Source organism: Alosa alosa, chromosome 7 (assembly GCF_017589495.1).
Source record: "Alosa alosa isolate M-15738 ecotype Scorff River chromosome 7, AALO_Geno_1.1, whole genome shotgun sequence".
NCBI lineage: Eukaryota > Metazoa > Chordata > Actinopteri > Clupeiformes > Clupeidae > Alosa > Alosa alosa.
In genome coordinates this window covers 6,216,067-6,236,508 of record NC_063195.1, presented here as the reverse complement: position 1 = coordinate 6,236,508, position 20,442 = coordinate 6,216,067, and the positions used below count along the sequence as shown (strand labels likewise).

Below are 20,442 nucleotides of genomic sequence, written 5' to 3'. Positions count from 1 at the left end.
TAGGCGTGACCAGTAGAGGTAGAGGTGTAGCAGTTCCTGCTTAGAATAATGTAAAAATGATCATTTTTCATTCTAAGCAGTATTTTTCCAGGGGGTGGAACCCACTCTTGCTACAGACCTATTACAGATCAGTGGGTGGGACTTCACTTGCACTCTGCTGCTCTACAACCTAGCAACCCCAAGGTCCCTTAATCAGGGTGTGGTTTACTATATTGGGCCTAGTTTTAAATTAATTTAATTCTGTAGTTTTCTTTTGAAATGAACACACACATTAAATTATGTGATGGTGTTCCTTGTTCTTCTGCAGGAAATTCCAATGCTGAAAATATTTCCATATTAAATAAATGTGTTTGGGTACATGAAGACAAGAGAGACTGCTATTTAAAAACAATGGTCAGAACAAACAAATCAAGTACTGTATCGTAACACCCCCAATTATCACCACTTTTGTTCAGAAATTCTAAAACAACGATGTTTTTTAACACTTCAAAATAACATTTACTACATGAACCTTACATCTTTCAGTAGCCATAGATGTGTAGATTTGAACTAAATCTGGTTTGGTTCTTAACGGGAGCATTTACTGCTTGAAATATCCGATTTTGTTTACCACGCTCTGAGTTATAGTGCTGGCCTGATGGGTCGCCTATTTACACCGTTTCAACGGCACATGAACGGTTAGACCGATAATTCTCGTCATTCCACTGGAGCTCCAAGCGGTTGTGTACACGCAGCCTTACAACACTGTTTACAGCTCTTCGAGTCACGGTAAAGTCATTTTTGGGACATAGCTAATGTAGATACACCTATGGTGTGGGTGCTTGCGTTTCTTTAGTTGTCCGCTGTCTTGGTTTGTATAGAAATGGATATTAAGTGACACATACACGCAAGACGGTGGAAATACGGGACCGACGGTAATAGGGGGAGTTCCGATAGATGCCATATGGTGAATGGTACCATCTGTGTTCCATACGATCTCAACTTAAAGGGTTAAGCCACCATTTGGAGAAATACGCTAAATGTTCCACCTCCCCTCAAGTCAAACTGTTTTTTCTCGAGTTTTACCTTTCTCCAGCTCAGCCGTTCTCTGAGTCTGACGATACCACTTTTAGCTCCAGCCCAGCATAGATCATGGACGGTCAGATTAGACCATTAGCATCTCACCCACTGGCATCACGCTTAAAAACCACACTCTCCACCTCCCTCTCTTCTCTACCTACTCCTCTTTTCTCTCCTCCTCTCTTCTCTTCTCTACCTCCTCCTCTCTACCTCCCTCTCTTCTCTACCTCCTCTCTTTTTCCTTTCTCTACCTCCTCTCCACCTCCCTCTCTTCTCTACCTACTCCTCTCTTCTCTCCTCCTCTCTTCCCTCCTCTACCTCCTCCTCTCCACCTCCCTCTCTTCTCTACCTCCTCTCTTCCTTTCTCTACCTCCCTCTCTTCTCTCCTCCACCTCCTCCCCCTTTCCTCCTCTCCACCTCCCTCATGAACTAGCCCAGTGTTTCCTTTTTTTCCTTGAAGGCCCCCTTGCCTGATTGTTGTCCTGTGGCCCCTACCCGAACTCCTACCCGCATACACACACACAAAAAAGAATTAAGTGATTAATTACAAACTTATAAGTTCAGAAGTCAGAGGTAATAACAAGCTACATTCATTTAAATGTGGAACATAAATGTTTTAATTTGGATTATTCAGATTACCCCAGGTTGGGAACCACTGAACTAGCCTACACTCCTGTTCACGGTCCCTTTGCTCTGTATGCTTGCTTAACCCTTGCATCTTGTAACCCTGGTTAGTCAGCCTGTTAAACAGTAGTGAATAGAATAGTGCAAAGGGTGCGTGCTATTGTTTCAAAATATGAACACTACATATAAAGATGAAAAAGAAAACAAGCATAATGGTAATAACAACAATATCAAACATCAACAATGAAAATAATGACACTTCACAATCAATTCAACTAAATATTTATTGCAGGCTCACAGGCAGGGTCCATAGCATTGAAAATAATAAGGAAAATTGAGAGAGAGGCTGATATGGGTGGAAAATTGCATGCCACTGTTTTCTAAGCCTGGATGAGTACCACACTGGATGGTGTTTCAAGCCCACCATCGACTTTAAGGCAGCGTGGTGACCGTCAACTTCAAGGCACCTAACCCTGTGGAGTATGAATTATTTTTATTTTTTGACATTACACATGGCACCTTTAATGTCTAGCGACATATCAGGGCCATTTTATGATTAATTGAAATACATTTCTTACATACGGTTCCTTTAAATGTAAATGTGTTTTTGGTTGTTATTAAACTGTTCAGAGTCTGGACCAGAGTAATTAACCATGTTTCCCAAAATATGAGTATGTATACGGTATTTAGGTACATCCCAACTGGCAACATTTATGAGGCTTCTCTTCAGTGTGTAAGCGTATGGAGTTTAACGTCGGAAATGAGGCTTCTCTTCAGTGCGTAAGCTTATGGAGTTTAACGTCGGAAATGAGGCTTCTCTTCAGTGCGTAAGCTTATGGAGTTTAACGTCGGAAATGAGGCTTCTCTTCAGTGCGTAAGCATATGGAGTTTAACGTCGGAAATGAGTGCAAAACCTTGTCCGCACTCGGAACATTTATGAGGCTTCTCTCCAGAATGTGTAAGTATGTGCTGTCTCAGGTTTTTGGACTGTGTGAATGCTTTCCCACACTCTAAACATGTATGGCACTTCTCTTCGGGCATGTGTATTGATAGTTGATGCACTTCAAGACTTGAAACGGAGCTAAAAGCCTTTCCGCACTTAGCGCACACGTGACACTTCTCTTCAGAGTGAACTGGCATGTGACGTTCATGTGATTTGTGAGGCTTCTTGTCAGTGTGAGTTAGAAAAATATGGGTTTTAAGATGAGTCTTTTGTAAAAAAGCTTTTCCACACTGCTCACATTTGTGATGCTTCTCTCCAGTGTGTGTAAGCATGTGGGTTTTGAGGTGTGATGATTGTAAGAAAGCCTTTCCACACTGGGCACATTTATGATGCCTCTCTCCGGTGTGAGTTTTCATGTGGGTATTAAGATATGAGCGTTGTTGAAATGCTTTTCCACAATGGGTACATTTATGAGGCCTCTCTCCAGTATGTACCAGCATATGGGTTTGAAGATGTGTAAGTTGTGCAAAAGATTTTCCACACTGTACGCATGTGTACGGCCTCTTTCCCAAGTGACGTATACTATGGCTATTAAGACGCGAAAGTTGTGAAAAACCTTTTCCACACTGAGTACATTTGTGAGGCCTCTCTCTAGTGTGAGTAAGCATATGGGCTTCAAGAGCCGTACTGTAAGCAAAAGCTTTTCCACATAAGATACACTCATGTGGCTTTATGCGAGAGTTCTCTTCCTCGTTCACACCAACAGAGTGTTTTTGTTGTTGGTGTTGCTCAAGTTCTATCTGGGTCATAAAACTCTTCCTGCAGTGGTGCATCCTTCCTTTGAGCTGCAGGTTGAGCTCATCGTTGTCTCCATGGATCTTCTGTTGCATCGTATCAGGGTGTTCTGATACACCTGGAAGAGTTACCATAGAAATTTAGAATGACAGACCGGCAGTTGCAACGCAACAAAAATAAACACGTCTTTTTATGCTAAAAGTATATTTTTTCCCTTCAATTTAAGATTAATAAGACTTGGTTCAACTTGTTTAGATAAGCAGTTGTGGCTGCTGTGTATAAAAGGCCATAAAAAATACAAAAAAAAACAAAATAAGAAACTGAATGGCAGCTGGTTGCTTGGTTTGTTTTTAGCGCCCTCTAGAGACAGAACACTGTGCAACATACTGGTCTGTTCAGCTCTGTGTGAAGTGACTTACTTCCCAGCAGGTGACCGTGCTCGTGCTCATCCTCTTCTTTCTTCTCTTCGGTTTTCGCTGCAGTCTGGAGTGTTTCTGTGACACCCGTTTCCGTTTCTGTGCCTTTTCGAAGCAAAGAGGAACACCGATCGCCTGCACCTGCACAAAAAAGAATATGTTCAAATGATGTGTAAACTGAGTGTCTAAAGGTTGTAAGACAATGTAGTAGGAACACTGAATCAAAGAAAGAAGTGTTTTAACATTTTTATGAAAATGGCATGCCCTTATGCATGCCCATATGCATGCCCTTTTTAAATAATCAGTGGAAACACTTTGATTTGCATTCATAGCGTGACATCTAAGCTTTTCTGCACTATTTAGTTTGAAATGCTGGTGTGGTAGAGGACTCTGCTATGACACACAACATGAGTAATGCAGTTCATAGGTTCAGCCCTATTAAAACAGTTAGGGATTGGTGTGTGTGTTGTGTGTGTGTGTGTGTGTGTGTGTGTGTGTGTGTGCGTGCGTGTGTGCGTGTGTGCGTGCGTGGTCTCTTACTGGTCTCCGGCTGATGTGCAACTCTGCTATGACACACAACATGAGTAATGCAGTTCATAGGTTCAGCCCTATTAAAACAGTTAGGGATTGGTTGGTGTGTGTGTGTGTGTGTGTGTGTGTGTGTGTGTGTGCGTGCGTGCGCATGTGTGTGTGTGTGCGCGTGTGTGTGGTCTCTTACTGGTCTCCGGCTGATGTGCATCTCTGTTGGTTTGCGTCTCCATTTCCTCCTTCTTCCCTCGCTGTCCTTGTGGTGTGCCACTGTCCTTGTAGCCTAGATGATGTAGAACAGGCATGAAAATGGGTGGTGGTAGCATAAGGGTTGGCATATACAGCCTGAAAAAGCATACAGCCTGAACAACAGAAGCTGGCATATACAGCCTGAAAAAGCATATAGCCTGAACAAGTTGTGGGTTCAATTGCCGGCACTTTTGTAAGGCACTTTTTTCCATACCGACAGTGCTCGTTGACCTCGACAAACAGAAATAACTGAAAGTCTATTAGGGATGTAACAATGCACTATGAATTGGCTAAAAATCTGAACAAATGTGTGAGTATTACAACCGGTTGAGATACAAAAAGTGAATCGCAATGCAATTTTTAAACAGAATAGGGTGCAATCTGCTTTTGATTTCACTTATTCGACTTTTGTACAATAATTGATCGTTACATCCGTAAAATTTGTGGAGAGATGAGCGGCATAGTGGCAAACGGCTGCTTCACCCTGTTTTGTTCTGACAGTAGGTTTCAGTAATAGATGCTGTGATCTAAGGCATCGTTTCCCAACCTTGAGGTCGGGACCCCATGTGGGGTCGCTTTAAATTCAAATGAGGTCGTCTGAGATACTGGGTATCTTACATTGATTACATAAAACGATATACATTAAAATAGCTATTACATAAGTAGCTATGTAAAATAAACTTAGACATCTATGAGATCATGTGTCATAATGCTTGATCAACGTTCCAAACAAAGTAGCAAAACAACCAGACAAGTTAAATTAGCTTGCTAGGACATTTGGGGAAAATACCGCTCTTCAACTGGATGCTATAGCAGAGATGAGATGCACTCTCTCTCAACATGTTGAGAATGATTGGGGTCGCCAACGTTTTGTGACATCCAAATATCCAAAGATTGGGAACCCCTGATCTGACGTACCTTAGTTGTGAATATTTTTAGAACATGTCATATAAATAATTTGGCCCCACTCCTTTCAGTGACTGAAAACTAGCAGCTTTAAATAAATTCTAAATAAATAAATAAATAAATGGGAGCCAGGACTTCAGGATTGGGGTGACCGTTCTTTTTGTTTTAGTAACAACTCTGGCTGGAGCATTCTGTATCAGTTGAAGTTCTTTGATGGTCTTTTTGGGAAGTCCTGTAAAAAGCACAGTGCAATAATCAATTCTATTAGAGATGAAGGCGGGACGAGTTTTTTAAGATCCTCTTTGGACAATGTTTGGTAATGTTTTTAAGATGATAGAAAGCTGATTTTGTGACTGCTTTTATGTGACTGCTAACATTTAGATCACCATCTACAGTATCCTTCAGAATTATTGGCACCTCTGCTAAAGTTGACTAAAAAGAGGAATATAAAAATCATCTTTTGGAAATTGATCTTCATGCCTTAAGTAAAAAAAATTAGCCTATTATTTTGCATTGAGCAATTAGCCTATTAGCTGATTTGATTTTGTCATTTAGTTACTGGGGACTGGAAAAATGCAATAGAATAGAATAAAATTATGTCTGGTGTCAGCCTAGTAGAAGAGGGGTTTAGTAGATTAAGTGGCAAGGGCTGCATAAGAAAGGTGGGGGAGGATTGGGATTGGGGGGGGGGGGGCACCAACAAGGAGCACCCAAGAGCAACTGGATCCATGAAATAACTTATGACCCCTGTATTTTAAGGAAAAACATTCATTTATTTATTTATTTACTATTTTCCATGACTCTGTTTTCTAGTGACTTTCTTGAGTTATATTTGTGCTTATCATCCATAATGTCTATCATTTCTGAATTAAAATGATCCATCAATCGAACTGAGAGTTCCACATTATGATGCGACAATTAGGCTACCCTCAGAGATTTTCGCCATAGGCTGTATAGACCCTTTTAAGAGAGTTCCATTATCAGCATCATAGTTGGCCCCACAAGGCTTCCGTTTTATCATTCCATATGTTATCTTAATGCAGAGGAAGTAGAAAGACAGTTTTTGCAACTTATAAACCTTGTCACCATCACCTCCGTTTTATTGAGAGTAAAACAAAACCGGTTAACTTTAGCTATGCAGCCAGATGATGCAATCAAGGGTTACGTGCAGGCTTTGCGAAAAATAGGATTTTATTAGGTTGAGGCAACAAGTGAGTAGTAGGATGACAATTTTCTTAAAGGCTACAATGACTAGCGGAAAAAAAAAAAAAGTTTATTTTACTGTCTATGGAGAAAACCAAGCGGCTTTGAAAGCCGTTGGACCCAGAAAAAGATTTATTACCCAATTATTGCATCATAACTTAATAATCAAATAAATAATTTGCGTGGAATTCTAGAAGGAAGTAGGTAAATAATTCACTCAACAGGTTAAAATGATCCATCAAGTCATCTACTGAGAAAGATGGTGGACTCGAAAATTGTGAAAGAAACGCTTGCTCAAAGAGAACATCAATAAATCAAATGATTTTATGAGAAAGTTCTGGGTTTACAATACCAACTACATTTTATATATAAGATTATCAATATAAGAATAACACTTGATTATATTAGAAGTTTTTGCATTGTGAGGAGCTGATATTGGGAAATGAAACTTTGCTTCAGGTGCAACAAACACTGTTTCCTGTGGTTGATATGGATAACATACTGTTTTTCTTTAAAACAAAGGATTCACATCTAAAAGGGGGATCCGAGAGGACACCTTATTCTTTATTGTTAAGTCTCGTAAAAATTTGTAATTTTGATTATGGATTTGTAAGTTTTGAAAGGGGATCCGAGAGGACTTACTAGGACTGGGTTTACAATACCAACTACATTTTATATATAAGATTATCAATATAAGAATAACACTTGATTATATTAGAAGTTTTGCATTGTGAGGAGCTGATATTGGGAAATGAAACTTTTTTGCTTCAGGTGCAACAAACACTGTTTCCTGTGGTTGATATGGATAACATACTGTTTTTCTTTAAAACAAAGGATTCACATCTAAAAGGGGGATCTGAGAGGACTTACTTTCCAGCAGATAATCGTGCTCATCCTCTTCTATCTTCACTTCCATCTTCACTGTTGTCTGTAGTGATTCATAGTTAGAGTCTGTGACGTCCGTTTCAGTTCTACAGTGAAGCTCTGCAAAGGGCTTTTCTTCATCATCTTGAGCAATCACACGACCATAACCAGTCACATGACCACGTTCCTCCTCATTTGTATCTTCTTTCACTAGCGGTCTTGGGTCAACTGGTTCAGTTTCAACACAGCAGGAGCTCAAAGGTAGATCCATGTTCTCCCCGGACCGACCAGGACCTGGCAAGTCCGTCTCAGTATTACGGTGACGCTGTCCTTTAGCTGTGTGCATTGTTAGCATGTGTGCTTTAAGACCTGAAATGTAACTAAAGGCCATTCCACACTCGGAACACACGTGAGGCCTCTCTCCAGAGTGAACCACCATGTGGCCCAGGAGGTGAGCGGACGTTCTAAACGCTTTTCCACACTCGGCACATTCATGAGGTTTCTCTCCACTGTGAGACTTTTTGCGAGTGTGAGTTAGCATATGGTAATTAAGAATTGAAATTCGTGAAAATGCTCTCCCACACTGGTCACATTTATGAGGCCTCTCTCCTGTGTGACTTAGAATATGGGATTTAAGATGTGATAATTGAGAAAATGCTCTCCCACACTGGTCACATTTATGAGGCCTCTCTCCAGTGTGTGTTACTATATGGGTTTTAAGATGTGATAATTGAGAAAATGCTTTTCCACACTGGTCACATTTATGAGGCCTCACTCCAGTGTGTGTTACTATATGGGTTTTAAGATGTGATAATTGAGAAAATGCTTTTCCACACTGATCACATTTATGAGGCCTCTCTCCAGTGTGAGATAGAATATGGGATTTAAGGTGTGATAATTGTGAAAAGGCTTTTCCACACTGGTCACATTTATGAGGCCTCACTCCAGTGTGCGTAAGCTTTTGAAGATATGCGGCAGCAGTAAAGGCTTTTCCACACTGGTAATGTTTTTTGCCAGTACTCTTGTTTTCATCCACCTGGTTCTTAAGATGTGTGGGACCTTTACATTCTTTTCCACGCTGTACACATTCATGAGTCTTCTCTCCAGTGTGTATTTGCATATGGGTTTTAAGAGTAGAAGCTTGTGAAAAAGCTTTTCCACATTGGACACATTGATGGGGTTTCTCTCCAGTGTGTGTCAAAAGGTGCTGTTTCAGAATCGAAGGCCTTTTAAATACTCTCCCACAGTGACCACAGAAATGAGTCTTTTTGCCGCCAGTGTTCTGCTGTTCGTTCACACCAAGAGTGTGTGTTTGCTGGTGTTGCTCGAGTTCCGTCAGGGCCTTGAAACTCTTCCTGCAGTGGTGCAGCCTTCCGCTGAGTTGCAGGATGAGTTTGTCATTCTGTCCGTCGACTTTCTGTTTCGTTATGTATGGGTGTTCAGATACACCTGGAAGAGTAAACACATTTAATTCACACCGTCAACATCCACCCAACAAAGTTTGCATACCTATGAGAAAAATAAGAATATTACTGTTGAAAATATTAATCCTCTCACATGGCTGCCAGATTAAAGCATTTTTGAGAGTGTAATACTTGTAAAGAATCACAGGCAAAGAGAAATATGAAATGAACACCAATATTTTTAGGGCTTCACTTCTGACTTACTTCCTAGCAAGTAATCGAGCTCTTGCTCACCCTCTTCTTTCTTTGCTTCAATCTCGGTTGTCGGTGTTTCTACGGTAACGTTAGACTCCTGTGTCTGTTCCTGACTCATGTCCCTCTCAGTTTTACAGTGAAGCTCTGCAACCGACTCATCTTCATCTTGACCAATCACATAGCTAGGACCAGTCACATGATCATGTCCCTCGTCACTTTTACAGTGAAGCTCTGCAACCGACTCATCTTCATCTTGACCAATCACATAGCTAGGACCAGTCACATGATCATGTCCCTCGTCACTTTTACAGTGAAGCTCTGCAACCGACTCATCTTCATCTTGACCAATCACATAGCTAGGACCAGTCACATGATCATGTCCCTCGTCACTTTTCTCCTCTTCCTTCACCAGCGATCTCCGGTCAGTTTCCGCAGAGCCGGACCGACGAGGACCTGCCAAGTCCGTCTCAGCGTGAACGTGAGTGTGGACCGCCATGTGGTCCTGGAGCTGTGTGGACGTTATAAAAGCTTCTCCGCACTGGACACATCCATGAGGCTCCTCTTCTGTGTGAGTCAGCGCGTGGAATTGAAGATTTGAAATAAGTAAAAATAACTGTCCACACTCATCGCATTTATGGGGCTTCCTTCTAGTATGTTTAAACATGTGGCGTCGAAGATTTGATATTTGTGCAAAAGCGCTTTCACACTGGTCACATTTATGAGGCTTCTCTCCAGTGTGTATTAACATGTGGAGTCGAAGATTTGACATTTGTGAAAAACCTTTTCCACACAGGACACATTTATGAGGCTTCTCTCCGGTGTGTGTAAGCATGTGCAGTCGGAGATTTGAGGCAGCTTTAAACGCTTTTCCACACTGGGTACACTGATGAGAGTTTTTAAGCGTCTTCTTTCGCTTTTCATCCACGCTAACAGAGTGCGTTTGCTGGTGTTGCTCGAGTTCCGTCAGGGCCGTGAAACTCTTCCTGCAGACGGTGCAGTGGTGCCACCTTCCTCTGAACTGCAGGCTGAGTTCATCATTCTCATTCTGTTGCGTTATGTGTGGGTGTTCTGTAAAGAATCAAGGGCAAAGAGAAAGATGAAAACATTGGAATTGAATTAGGGCTGTCAAAATAACACGTTAATTTAAATTAATTAATTACAGAAATAATAACGTGTTAAAAAATCTATCGCTGATTAATCGCATTTCATAGTGACATTTGACCCAGTGCAGTCTGGCTATCGTGTATGAAGGAGGCAGATGAGGATAGATAGATAGATAGATAGATAGATAGATAGATAGATAGATACTTTATTGATCCCCAGGGGAAATTCAAGGTCTCAGTAGCATACAGACAACACACACACATTCACTAACAGCAGAAAAAGTAATTAAATAAAGGTTCTTGACAAAGGCTGACAGGCTGAAACGTTGGAATAAAAGAATTAAGAGATAGAGTGTGCGGCGACAAAGTTTTTTCTTAGTTTATTTTCCCTTACCAGCACCTCGGAGGGTGTGCATTCTTGTCTATATTTATAAGTTAACTTTAAATTTACTCATTTTGCTGAGCCTACCTTATGAACCAACTAACTAACCGACAAACTCCCTTAATAAATTGACTACATTTGTTGCACACTTGAAACAAAATGTCTTCAAAAGTATGTAGAAGGTGGTTACATTTTATTAATATTCCAAAAACTTCACACATTACATTTCCGTTTGCACTTGTAGGCTATGCTGCTTCAATTTCTTTGTTCCTACTATTTAGTTTATTTTCTTGAACTGCTATTTCTCATCCTGGACTGCCGCCTACTGGATAGAAAAGACACATAATTATGTGAATAAAGAAATGTGCATGTTTGAATGGCCAAAAAAAGGATAAATCATAGGTGGTATTCATTACCTTGGTGTTAGGGTAGCCTACTCTGCACATGTCATTGACAGTGAGTGGTAACTTCAGTCATTTGCATTTATCATGCTAAAAATCTGACACCAGGTACTATGCTCATGCTTGACTCAAAGGGAAAATTATAATAAAAGAGAGACACATTGAACTTTAAATAATGTTGGTTTGGCTGTTCATTGATTCGCTCATCTGCCAAGATATGTTCATAGCAAAAATGGATGCATGTGATTAATTTAGATTAATTAATCACAGAGTATGTAATTAATTCGATTTTTTTTAATTGATTGACATCATAGACTGTATATACAGTCTGATTGACATCCCTAAATTGAATACAAATATTTTAAATGGTTCAGTTTAGGAACCTTAATATTATTTGAATAATATTTTAGACTGTGCAGCAACAATCTTCCAGGATTCTGAAAATCAATATTATCTGCTGAGCAAAAACGTGTATTTCTTTGCATTCATCCATTTGTTTACTTGTTTAATGAGTTCATGTTATTTGCGTACATATGCATCTTCTACGTAAGCAATTTAATACAGCACAGCACAGTGCTGCCATAGTCCTCAATTAAACAGCCCTCTAGAGTCATTACATTTGGTGAAACACAATATTATCAAGACAAATTTGCTCAACGCACTTGAGGCAAAATGTGCTTTTTTTTTAAAGACAATTGTGCTTAACATACTGGCAGCCAAGCTTGTTTTTTTTTTGATAAGATGTCTCCAAATAAGTACATACTCTTATTAAATTAAAAGGTGCTCTAAGCGATGTTACACAGTTTCTAAGCTAAAACATTTTTTACACGTATAGCACTGTAAAAAAGGCGGCCTCTGTGGACAGTTCAGGTTCCAACAAATGGTAACAAAAACAGCCTGGTCCAGCCTTGACTGTATAAGTATATATATACTCTTTTGATCCCGTGAGGGAAATTTGGTCTCTGCATTTATCCCAATCGGTGAATTAGTGAAACACAAACAGCACACAGTGAACACACAGTGAGGTGAAGCACACACTAATCCCGGCGCAGTGAGCTGCCTGCTACAACGGCGTCGCTCGGGGAGCAGTGAGGGGTTAGGTGCCTTGCTCAAGGGCACTTCAGCCGCGGCCCACTGGTCGGGGCTCAAACCGGCAACCCTCCGCTTACAAGTCCAGAGTGCTAACCAGTGGGCCACGGCTGCCCCACATGTGGCCATACGCGCGCGATTTTATTCGATGGACTTCGTTTTCACCTCAACGAAGGAACCAATCACAGAACGGAGGGGGGACAGCAAGACGATGACGACACACCGAAGTGGTTATGAGCTACGTACAGACGCATTTGATAGACATTCGTAGCGCCCAATAAACGTCTGGGCATTCGTCAACCACGTTTAAAATGCGAGACAATGAGTGTTTGAGAGGTTTGCCGTTAGCCGGGCTACCTGGACTGCAAAACATAACAAAACTGTTCCAGCCAATCTCCGACAAGATGCAGGTTCTGGAGAATTTTTGTTGCATGGGAGCAACTAGCAACTTTCCGTTGGCTTGAGAGCTGAAAAAAACAATGGTGAGTTCCCGGACCCTACATCTTGATGTGGGTCTGGCTCGTCAGGCTACTGTTTTGTATGAATAAGTCTCATTTTCAATAACCATTGTTCAATAAACATTTTCAATAGAGAATTATATAACTGACATGAAAGTCTTACTACAAGAACTGATGTGTGAATACATCTAATTTTCAAAAACCATAGAGACTTAAATAACTGACATGAAAGTCTTACTACAAGGACTAATTTAGTTAAGATCGAAAAAAAAAAGCCGTCCAAAAGACTGTGATGTCAAATTCAATATTTTTTTTTTTTTTTTTTCAGGGGGTGTCTGACTGCCAGGTGTATCTGAAAGGACTTACTTCCCAGCAGATCACCGTGCTGTTGTTCATCATCTTCATCAATCTTCACTTCAATCTCCGCGGTTGTGTGTTGTGTTTCATTGTAACTAATGTTGTCTGTGACGTCCGTTTCAGTTTTACAGTGAAGCTCTGCAAAGGGCTTTTCTTCATCATCTTGAGCAATCACACGACCATAACCAGTCACATGACCACGTTCCTCCTCATTTGTATCTTCTTTCACTAGCGGTCTTGGGTCAACTGGTTCAGTTTCAACACAGCAGGAGCTCAAAGGTAGATCCATGTTCTCCCCGGACCGACTAGGACCTGGCAAGTCCGTCTCAGTATTACGGTGACGCTGTCCTTTAGCTGTGTGCATTGTAAGCATGTGTGCTTTAAGACCTGAAATGTAACCAAAGGCCTTTCCACACTCGGAACACACGTGAGGCCTCTCTCCAGAGTGAACCACCATGTGGCCCAGGAGGTGAGCGGACGTTCTAAACGCTTTTCCACACTCGGAACACACGTGAGGCCTCTCTCCAGTGTGAATTAGCATGTGAGTTTTAAGATTTGAAAGTTGTCGAAAATATTTTCCACAACAGGCACACTTATGAGGCATCTCTCCGGTGTGAATTAGCATGTGGGATTTGAGAGTTGAAACTCGCGAAAATTCTTTTCCACACTCACCGCATCTGTTCTGCTTCTCTCCAGTGTGGGCATGCATGTGGCGTCGGACGTGAGATTTTTGTGAAAAAGCTTTTCCACACTGGTCACATTTATGACTCTTCTCTCCCGTGTGAGTTAGCATGTGCAGCCGAAGATTTGAGACGGCTGTAAACGATTTTTCACACTCTGCACACTGATGAAACTTTCCGTGAGTGTGAATTAGCATATGAGTTCGAAGATTTGATATTTGTGAAAAAGCTTTTCCACACTGATCACATTTATAAGGCTTCTCTCCAGTGTGTGTAAGCATGTGCTGTCGAAGATATGCGGCAGCTTTAAACGCTTTTTCACACTGGGTACACTGATGAGAGTTTTTGCGAGCCTTCCACTTTTCATTCACACCAGTAGAGTGTGTTTGCTGGTGTTTCTGCAGTTCTCTCAGGGTTGAGAAACTCTTCCTGCAGACTGTGCAGTGGTGCAGCCTTCCTTCAAGTTGCAGGTTGAGTTTAGCATTCTGTCCATCGATCTTCTGCTGCGTGATGTGTGGGTGTTCAGATATACCTGGAAGAGTTACCATATTTAAATGCTCAAGTCATACTGTCCGTCATACATCCTACAAAGTAGGAGTGTACATAATTCACCGTTTGACCTGATAGCTGATAAAAAGAGTTTTAAACTATTAATACTATCATTTAAAACAGCTAAAAAACTTTGCAGTGATAAACGTAGGGCTGCTCAATTATGGCACAAATCATCATGATTATTTTGTTCAATATTGAGATCCGATTTGTATTAAATACGATTACTCAGTGATTTTGGAACTCATCCAGTTTCTAAACTTTTTCCATTTCTAAATTGAATTTTCAATATAATCCAACAGAGACACGTACCATATTTTCTATATAATTATATAAGTTTGGCTGGTCCTGTGACTTATAGTCAGGTGCGACTTCTATATCAAAATTGAACACGTTGTTGAATGTTAATTCCTGCAGACTGACATCTCTGCATAAACCAAGGAGTAAACATTACTGTCTGCAGCAACGGGAGGGCGCTCTAGGCTTGTGACTATAATGGCTTGTTATGATAATTCAGCCTCCCAGGTTCAACACCAAAAAAGCCAACTGCTAGATTTTGCTAACCGCTAGCATCTAGCTCACAAATTACACAGCAAAGGACAAAGGTATTGAGTTCAAACAAGGGTAAGCAAACAAACGTCCACATCTGGCAGAAAGGAGACTCATCACAGCAAACTGCCATTTTAATGTCTTTGTGACCAAGCTAACCAACATCAAATTGGCTAAATTGTATAGCTGAATAACTGTTAATGTGTTACGTTAACACACCAGACAACTATTCAGCCAATTTAGCCTAACTTGCCTTTCCAGATTAAATGTCTGTTCTTGGTCTTGGATTGTATGAAACACATTTCTAAAGACTTATAGTCCAGTGCGACTTATATTTTTTCCTCTTCACAACAAATGTTTGACTGATACAACTTATACTCCAGAGTTACTATGCTATTTCGTAATAAAAATCATTGAGGTTGTCTGCTAAACGCATGGTTGGAATAGGCTAAAGCCTTTTATAGGTTAGTTTTGTTATTTTTAGGTAGGCTATGAAAATGACACAAGTTGGTTTGCACTTGAAAAAAGTAAATCACTTCTAATTTCTCAAGCTTCTTTTATTTGTGACTGTCACTTATCCGTTCTAAATGGGCCTACATTTTCTTATCGCTCAACGGTGAATAGGCGATTGAGGAGCGTCGACTATCGGTGATGAAAAAAATCCAATGTGGACAACCCTACTACAGTTTGCCCTGTTAAATGGGAAAATTGTAAGAATTAGATTTGAATTATTTTGTCTGGGTTCAGCCCTTTTAACACAGTCACAGATTAATATGTGTGTGCGCGCGTGTGTGTGTGTGTGTGTGTGTGTGTGTGTGTGTGTGTGTGTGTGTGTGTGTATCTTACTGGTCTCGATCTGATGTGCATCTCCATTGGTCTGCATCTCCTCCTCCTCCCCTCGTCGTCCTTGTGGTCTACAGCAGTCCACCAGCACCACTGATACCCTGTTCATCTGGGCCAGAGACACGGGGTCTGTAGGGGACAGGTCGGGTTAGGAGCTGAGGACTCCAGTGCAAATGTTGGAGCACAGACCGTGTTCAATTGTAACGTGAGTGAGTGAGTGTGTGTGTGAGTCAGTGACTAACAAGCTAATGAGCTGCATCTGTGCGCAGGAGTCCAGTTAAAAGGGCCCTTGGGAGGGCCATTCTTACTTTGGATTTTGGACATGCAACACAGCACTCAAACACATTGCAAACACACAACATCCATGCATCACTGACGACTGGGTTTTGGACATACAACACTGCACGCAGACACATTGCAAACACACAACATCCATGCATCACTGACAAGAAGATTTAGCTATTTATTCAAGGAAAGGTGAGGCAGTGTAAATTCTGCATCACTCACGACCGGCTTGGACCCATCTTATACTCTTTGTTTATTTGTTTGTTATTTGGTTCATTTGATTAATTTGGTTAATAACTCCATATTAACCAAATGGATATCCAACCTCTTGACTCCCTCTTTTGTTGTGGCCTTACCCCTAGGTCAGGGGTCGTCAAATGGCGGACCCTGACGTGATCCTATCCGGACCCGGACCATAATAGCCTACTTTAGATTTTCACGTAAGATTTTAAAGTTGCACTAAATGTTTCGTAGGTTAGGATAACAGCATTTACTTCAGTAGCTTCATGAATCATCATTTCGCTGGCTGCTTCCCAGCTGAGTCAGTCGAGTCACTGATAGCCTGAAATGAGCGAGGAGAGGAGACGGGACGAGAAACAATCAGATGGATATCTAAGTTAACGATAAGTAAGTTATTTTCAAATCACGGATTGCTCAAAGAGGAGAAAGCTAGACAGCGAGAACAGAGCTTTATATAACGATACGGGGGCCAATACCACGCAAAACTGTCACGTCCATAACGCCAACTAAATAGGCTACCATGTCATTGTATTGCCGTTATGGATGTGACAGTTTTGTGCGAAATTGCCATTGCTACATATTCTGAGACAGGTGATTTTTAAAAGCGCCAATTTAAAGCACCTCTACTAGACAAAGCATAGGCTACCCATTCAACAGTGAACTGAGACCACAGAATATTTTCACGATTTAAGAGGGCAATATGATTGATCCACCACAATCTAGTTAGGCCTAAAGTACATCCATTCACTGCCCAACAATGTGATGTTCCTGGTTTCTCCTCATTTCGAATGTTGCCTTTAAGGCTACTTATTTTTTTTCAGTATAAGTATAAGTATATACTTTTTTGATCCCGTGAGGGAAATTTGGTCTCTGCATTTAACCCATTTGGTGAATTAGTGAAACACAAACAGCACACAGTGAACACACAGTGAGGTGAAGCGGCGCTCGGGGAGCAGTGAGGGGTTAGGTGCCTTGCTCAAGGGCACTTCAGCCGCGGCCCACTGGTCGGGGCTCGAACCGGCAACCCTCCGGTTACAAGTCCAGAGTGCTAACCAGTGGGCCACGGCTGCCCATTTCACATTAAACATTAGGCCTAGGCCTACAATTATTATATATATATATATATATATATATATATATATATATATATATATATATATATATTCATACCTATACACACACATTAAACATTATGGTGTTCCGGACCCTTGCTTGAGGAAATTTTCCGTAACTGGACCTCGCTGAAGGTTAATTGAATACCCCTGCCCTAGGTCATAACATTATACAACAGTTGGATCCGATCAAACTATTTATTAATTTCTGATTGGACCAGATGCATTCCATGAGTCATCACGTGTGGAGAGGTCAGAAAAACGCAAAGTAGGTGGCTGGCAGAAAGACACTAATTTCACTAATTCACGGATTGGGATAAATGCAGAGACCAAATTTCCCTCACAGGATCAAAAGAGTATATACACTTACTTATATATATATACACCATATTCAAGTAAATACATGCACTTGTCAAAGAGGAGGCTCTGCTAGAAGAACCCAAAGTGGCCTACTACACTGTAGCCTACAGTAGAGCTCCATGAGCCCATTCCACATTCATGTCTCTCAATGTTTTATGTCAATGTCAACTTTATGTTTGTCAATTTTATGTCTAATGTCAACTTTTGTAGTTGCCTTTTGCATGGAGACTTGAAATATTGTACTTTCCCCCATCTTTACCAGGGAACCCTTAGTCAAATAATTTCAATATTAGGTTATATATTATGTTATACGCTTTCCAATCGCTTGCCTACCCCCTTGAACGTACGTTCACCCATCTTTACCAGGGAACCCTTAGTCAAATAATTTCAATATTAGGTTATATATTATGTTATACGCTTTCCAATCGCTTGCCTACCCCCTTGAACGTACGTTCACCCATCTTTACCAGGGAACACTTAGTCAAATAATTTCAATATTAGGTTATATGTTATGTTATAGGCTTTCCAAACGCTTGCCTACCCCCTTGAACGTACGTCTCATGTGGTGTTTCCCGTTGCCAAGCAATGTAACAACAAGGCAAAGATTAGAACTATGTTTTTGGGGTGGAAGATGAAATCTAAATAAACGATAGAAAACACAATTGTGTATCTTGACACCTTAATAGAACTAAACAAAATACACACACACATAATAAACCTCACAACACACACAGAAAATAACCCACCAAAATCTCTGAATATATCACCTTTAAGATTTGTGAGATAGGGGTATCTGAAGTGACTTACTTCCCAGGAGATAATCGAGCTCTTTCACATCCTCTTCTTTCTTCTCTTCAGTCTTCACTGTTGTCTGCGTTTCTTTGCATGTGACGCTGAACTCTGTGATGTCGGTTTCAGTTTTACAGTGAAACTCTGCAAAGGGCTTTTCTTCATCTTGACATGCAATCATATGACCATATTCCTCTGCAAAGGGCTTTTCTTCATCTTGACATGCAACCATGTGACCATATTCCTCTGCAAAGGGCTTTTCTTCATCTTGACATGCAACCATGTGACCATATTCCTCTGCAAAGGGCTTTTTTCTTCATTTGACATTTTATTCCTCTGATCATGCAACCATGTGACCATATTCCTCTGCAAAGGGCTTTTTCTTTCTTGACGTATCCATATTCCTTCTTTTATCCACCAGCAGTCCCAGATCAACCTGGTGCAAGGTCGGGCCAAACTCTTCTTCCTTCACTTTAACCTCCTCTGCTGTCTGTTGTGTTTCAGTGTTAGTAACGTTGGACTCTGTGACGTCTGTTTCAGTTTTACAGTGAAGCTCTGCAAAGGGCTTTTCATCTTCATCTGGACATGAAATCATATGACCATATTCCTCCTCTTTTATATCTTCTTCCTTCACTCTCGGACCAACTGAGGTGGTGTCAGTACTACTGAAGGTCAACGGTAGATCCATGTTCCCAACAGATCATACCAAGATAATCCCACCTAAAGTTTTCTATTGCCTGTAATCAGAGTAACACAGTTAAATATGTAAATTCATAATATAAGTCTATATTTGTGTGTGAATATATAAATAAATGAAAACAGATCTGGAGAACTATTTCCTTTTTTTAAGACAATCATAGAAAGCAAAGCAAACTACATGAGTCGGAACATGGTGTGGAGAGAAAGTCATTGACTGAAGAAAGCATTTCTGGGTCTATTGTTCCCCTATGGTTGAACGCACTGCCAGTTCCTGCAAGAGCAGTCTGAGCATCCTTCTCTACATTAAAAAAACTCCCGAAGACCCAACTCTTCAGTGTCTCCTACACCTACACCTACAACTACTTGCTAATTCTAGCATATCTTACTAGAAATGACACTTGACTGTATGGTAGTAGCACTCACTGCTAATGTGTCCTTATCTCACTCTGACTTGATTGTTTCCCTATAGAGAGTCGCTTTGGGGTTAACATGTAAGCCAAATGTAATGTAGGTAAAAGCTATTGTTTTCGTTTTTCCGTGCCGACAGTAGGCCTATCGGTGACATCTATGTGAAATCGCCGGTTTTCTACGTTGCAAATGAAGAACGAATTGCATATAAAAAAGAAGCTCGATATGTGAATGTTGAATTGCCAATGCTGGCACTGCCATAACGTTACAGCAACTGGCATTGTCACAGGCGACACAAGCTTCATCCTAGCGCAGTTACTTCCTGGCTACCCACAATAATTCACAAAGACCCAGGAACAGGCTAATTTAACAGTAACTATTTTTTTATAAATGAGTTACTTCACATCAAATCCATGTAATGATTGTGATCTGAGCTTTGAGCTCTTAGGAAAGGGTTGAGCTTTCTCAACACTTCAATCATGATAGTCTACAGTTTGGCCCAAATTACAATGTTAGCCAAACACGCACGACATACCTCCCCAAGTTCACTGACTCGCCAACTGAGATCCGTAAATGTGGTACTTATGTCTGATATGACTTGAAAGACTATTTATCCGCCTAAAATATCACAGTCTTGAGGTAACGTCAACAGTACACCGGACTCTAGACATTTTCCTGCTTGTTGTGAGTTTCTTCTTCTCCCTGGTTAACTATGCAAATGCTGCCACCGTCTGGAGTGGAGTTCAGAAGAGTAAGCGTGGAAGCGCTGATACTGTCTGACGGTACCGATCCACTTGCACGACACGACATATGCATGGGGTCGCGCTGCCTCCCCTTGTTCAGTCTTGTGTGGCCGTTTTGTTTAAAATGTCAGTTACCAGCTTATATTCAGT

The 20,442-nt window shown here is 40.9% G+C and overlaps 1 protein-coding gene across 4 annotated transcripts in view; it reads right to left on the bottom strand.

Annotated features, from left to right (window-relative positions):
- LOC125297241 (zinc finger protein 729-like) overlaps nucleotides 1-20,238 on the bottom strand; it is a 540,495-nt gene extending 520,257 nt beyond the window's left edge. The window contains exons 1-10 of one of the 4 annotated variants that reach the window (XM_048247461.1): nucleotides 20,085-20,238; nucleotides 19,043-19,179; nucleotides 18,461-18,730; nucleotides 15,660-15,785; nucleotides 13,045-14,247; nucleotides 9,255-10,313; nucleotides 7,594-9,036; nucleotides 4,556-4,648; nucleotides 3,841-3,978; nucleotides 1,954-3,539 (exon numbers count right to left, since the gene is read on the bottom strand). In XM_048247461.1, the coding sequence (XP_048103418.1) occupies nucleotides 2,551-3,539; nucleotides 3,841-3,978; nucleotides 4,556-4,648; nucleotides 7,594-9,036; nucleotides 9,255-10,313; nucleotides 13,045-14,247; nucleotides 15,660-15,785; nucleotides 18,461-18,730; nucleotides 19,043-19,130 (5,409 nt within the window). In that variant the 5' untranslated portion in view covers nucleotides 19,131-19,179; nucleotides 20,085-20,238 and the 3' untranslated portion in view covers nucleotides 1,954-2,550. Of the gene's footprint in view, nucleotides 1-1,953; nucleotides 3,540-3,840; nucleotides 3,979-4,555; nucleotides 4,649-4,673; nucleotides 5,753-7,593; nucleotides 9,037-9,254; nucleotides 10,314-13,044; nucleotides 14,248-15,659; nucleotides 15,786-18,460; nucleotides 18,731-19,042; nucleotides 19,180-20,084 lie in introns of those variants that run through there. The other 3 variants (XM_048247462.1, XM_048247463.1, XM_048247460.1) reach the window with 3 other exon arrangements.
- Between the last annotated feature and the right edge of the window lie 204 nt (nucleotides 20,239-20,442).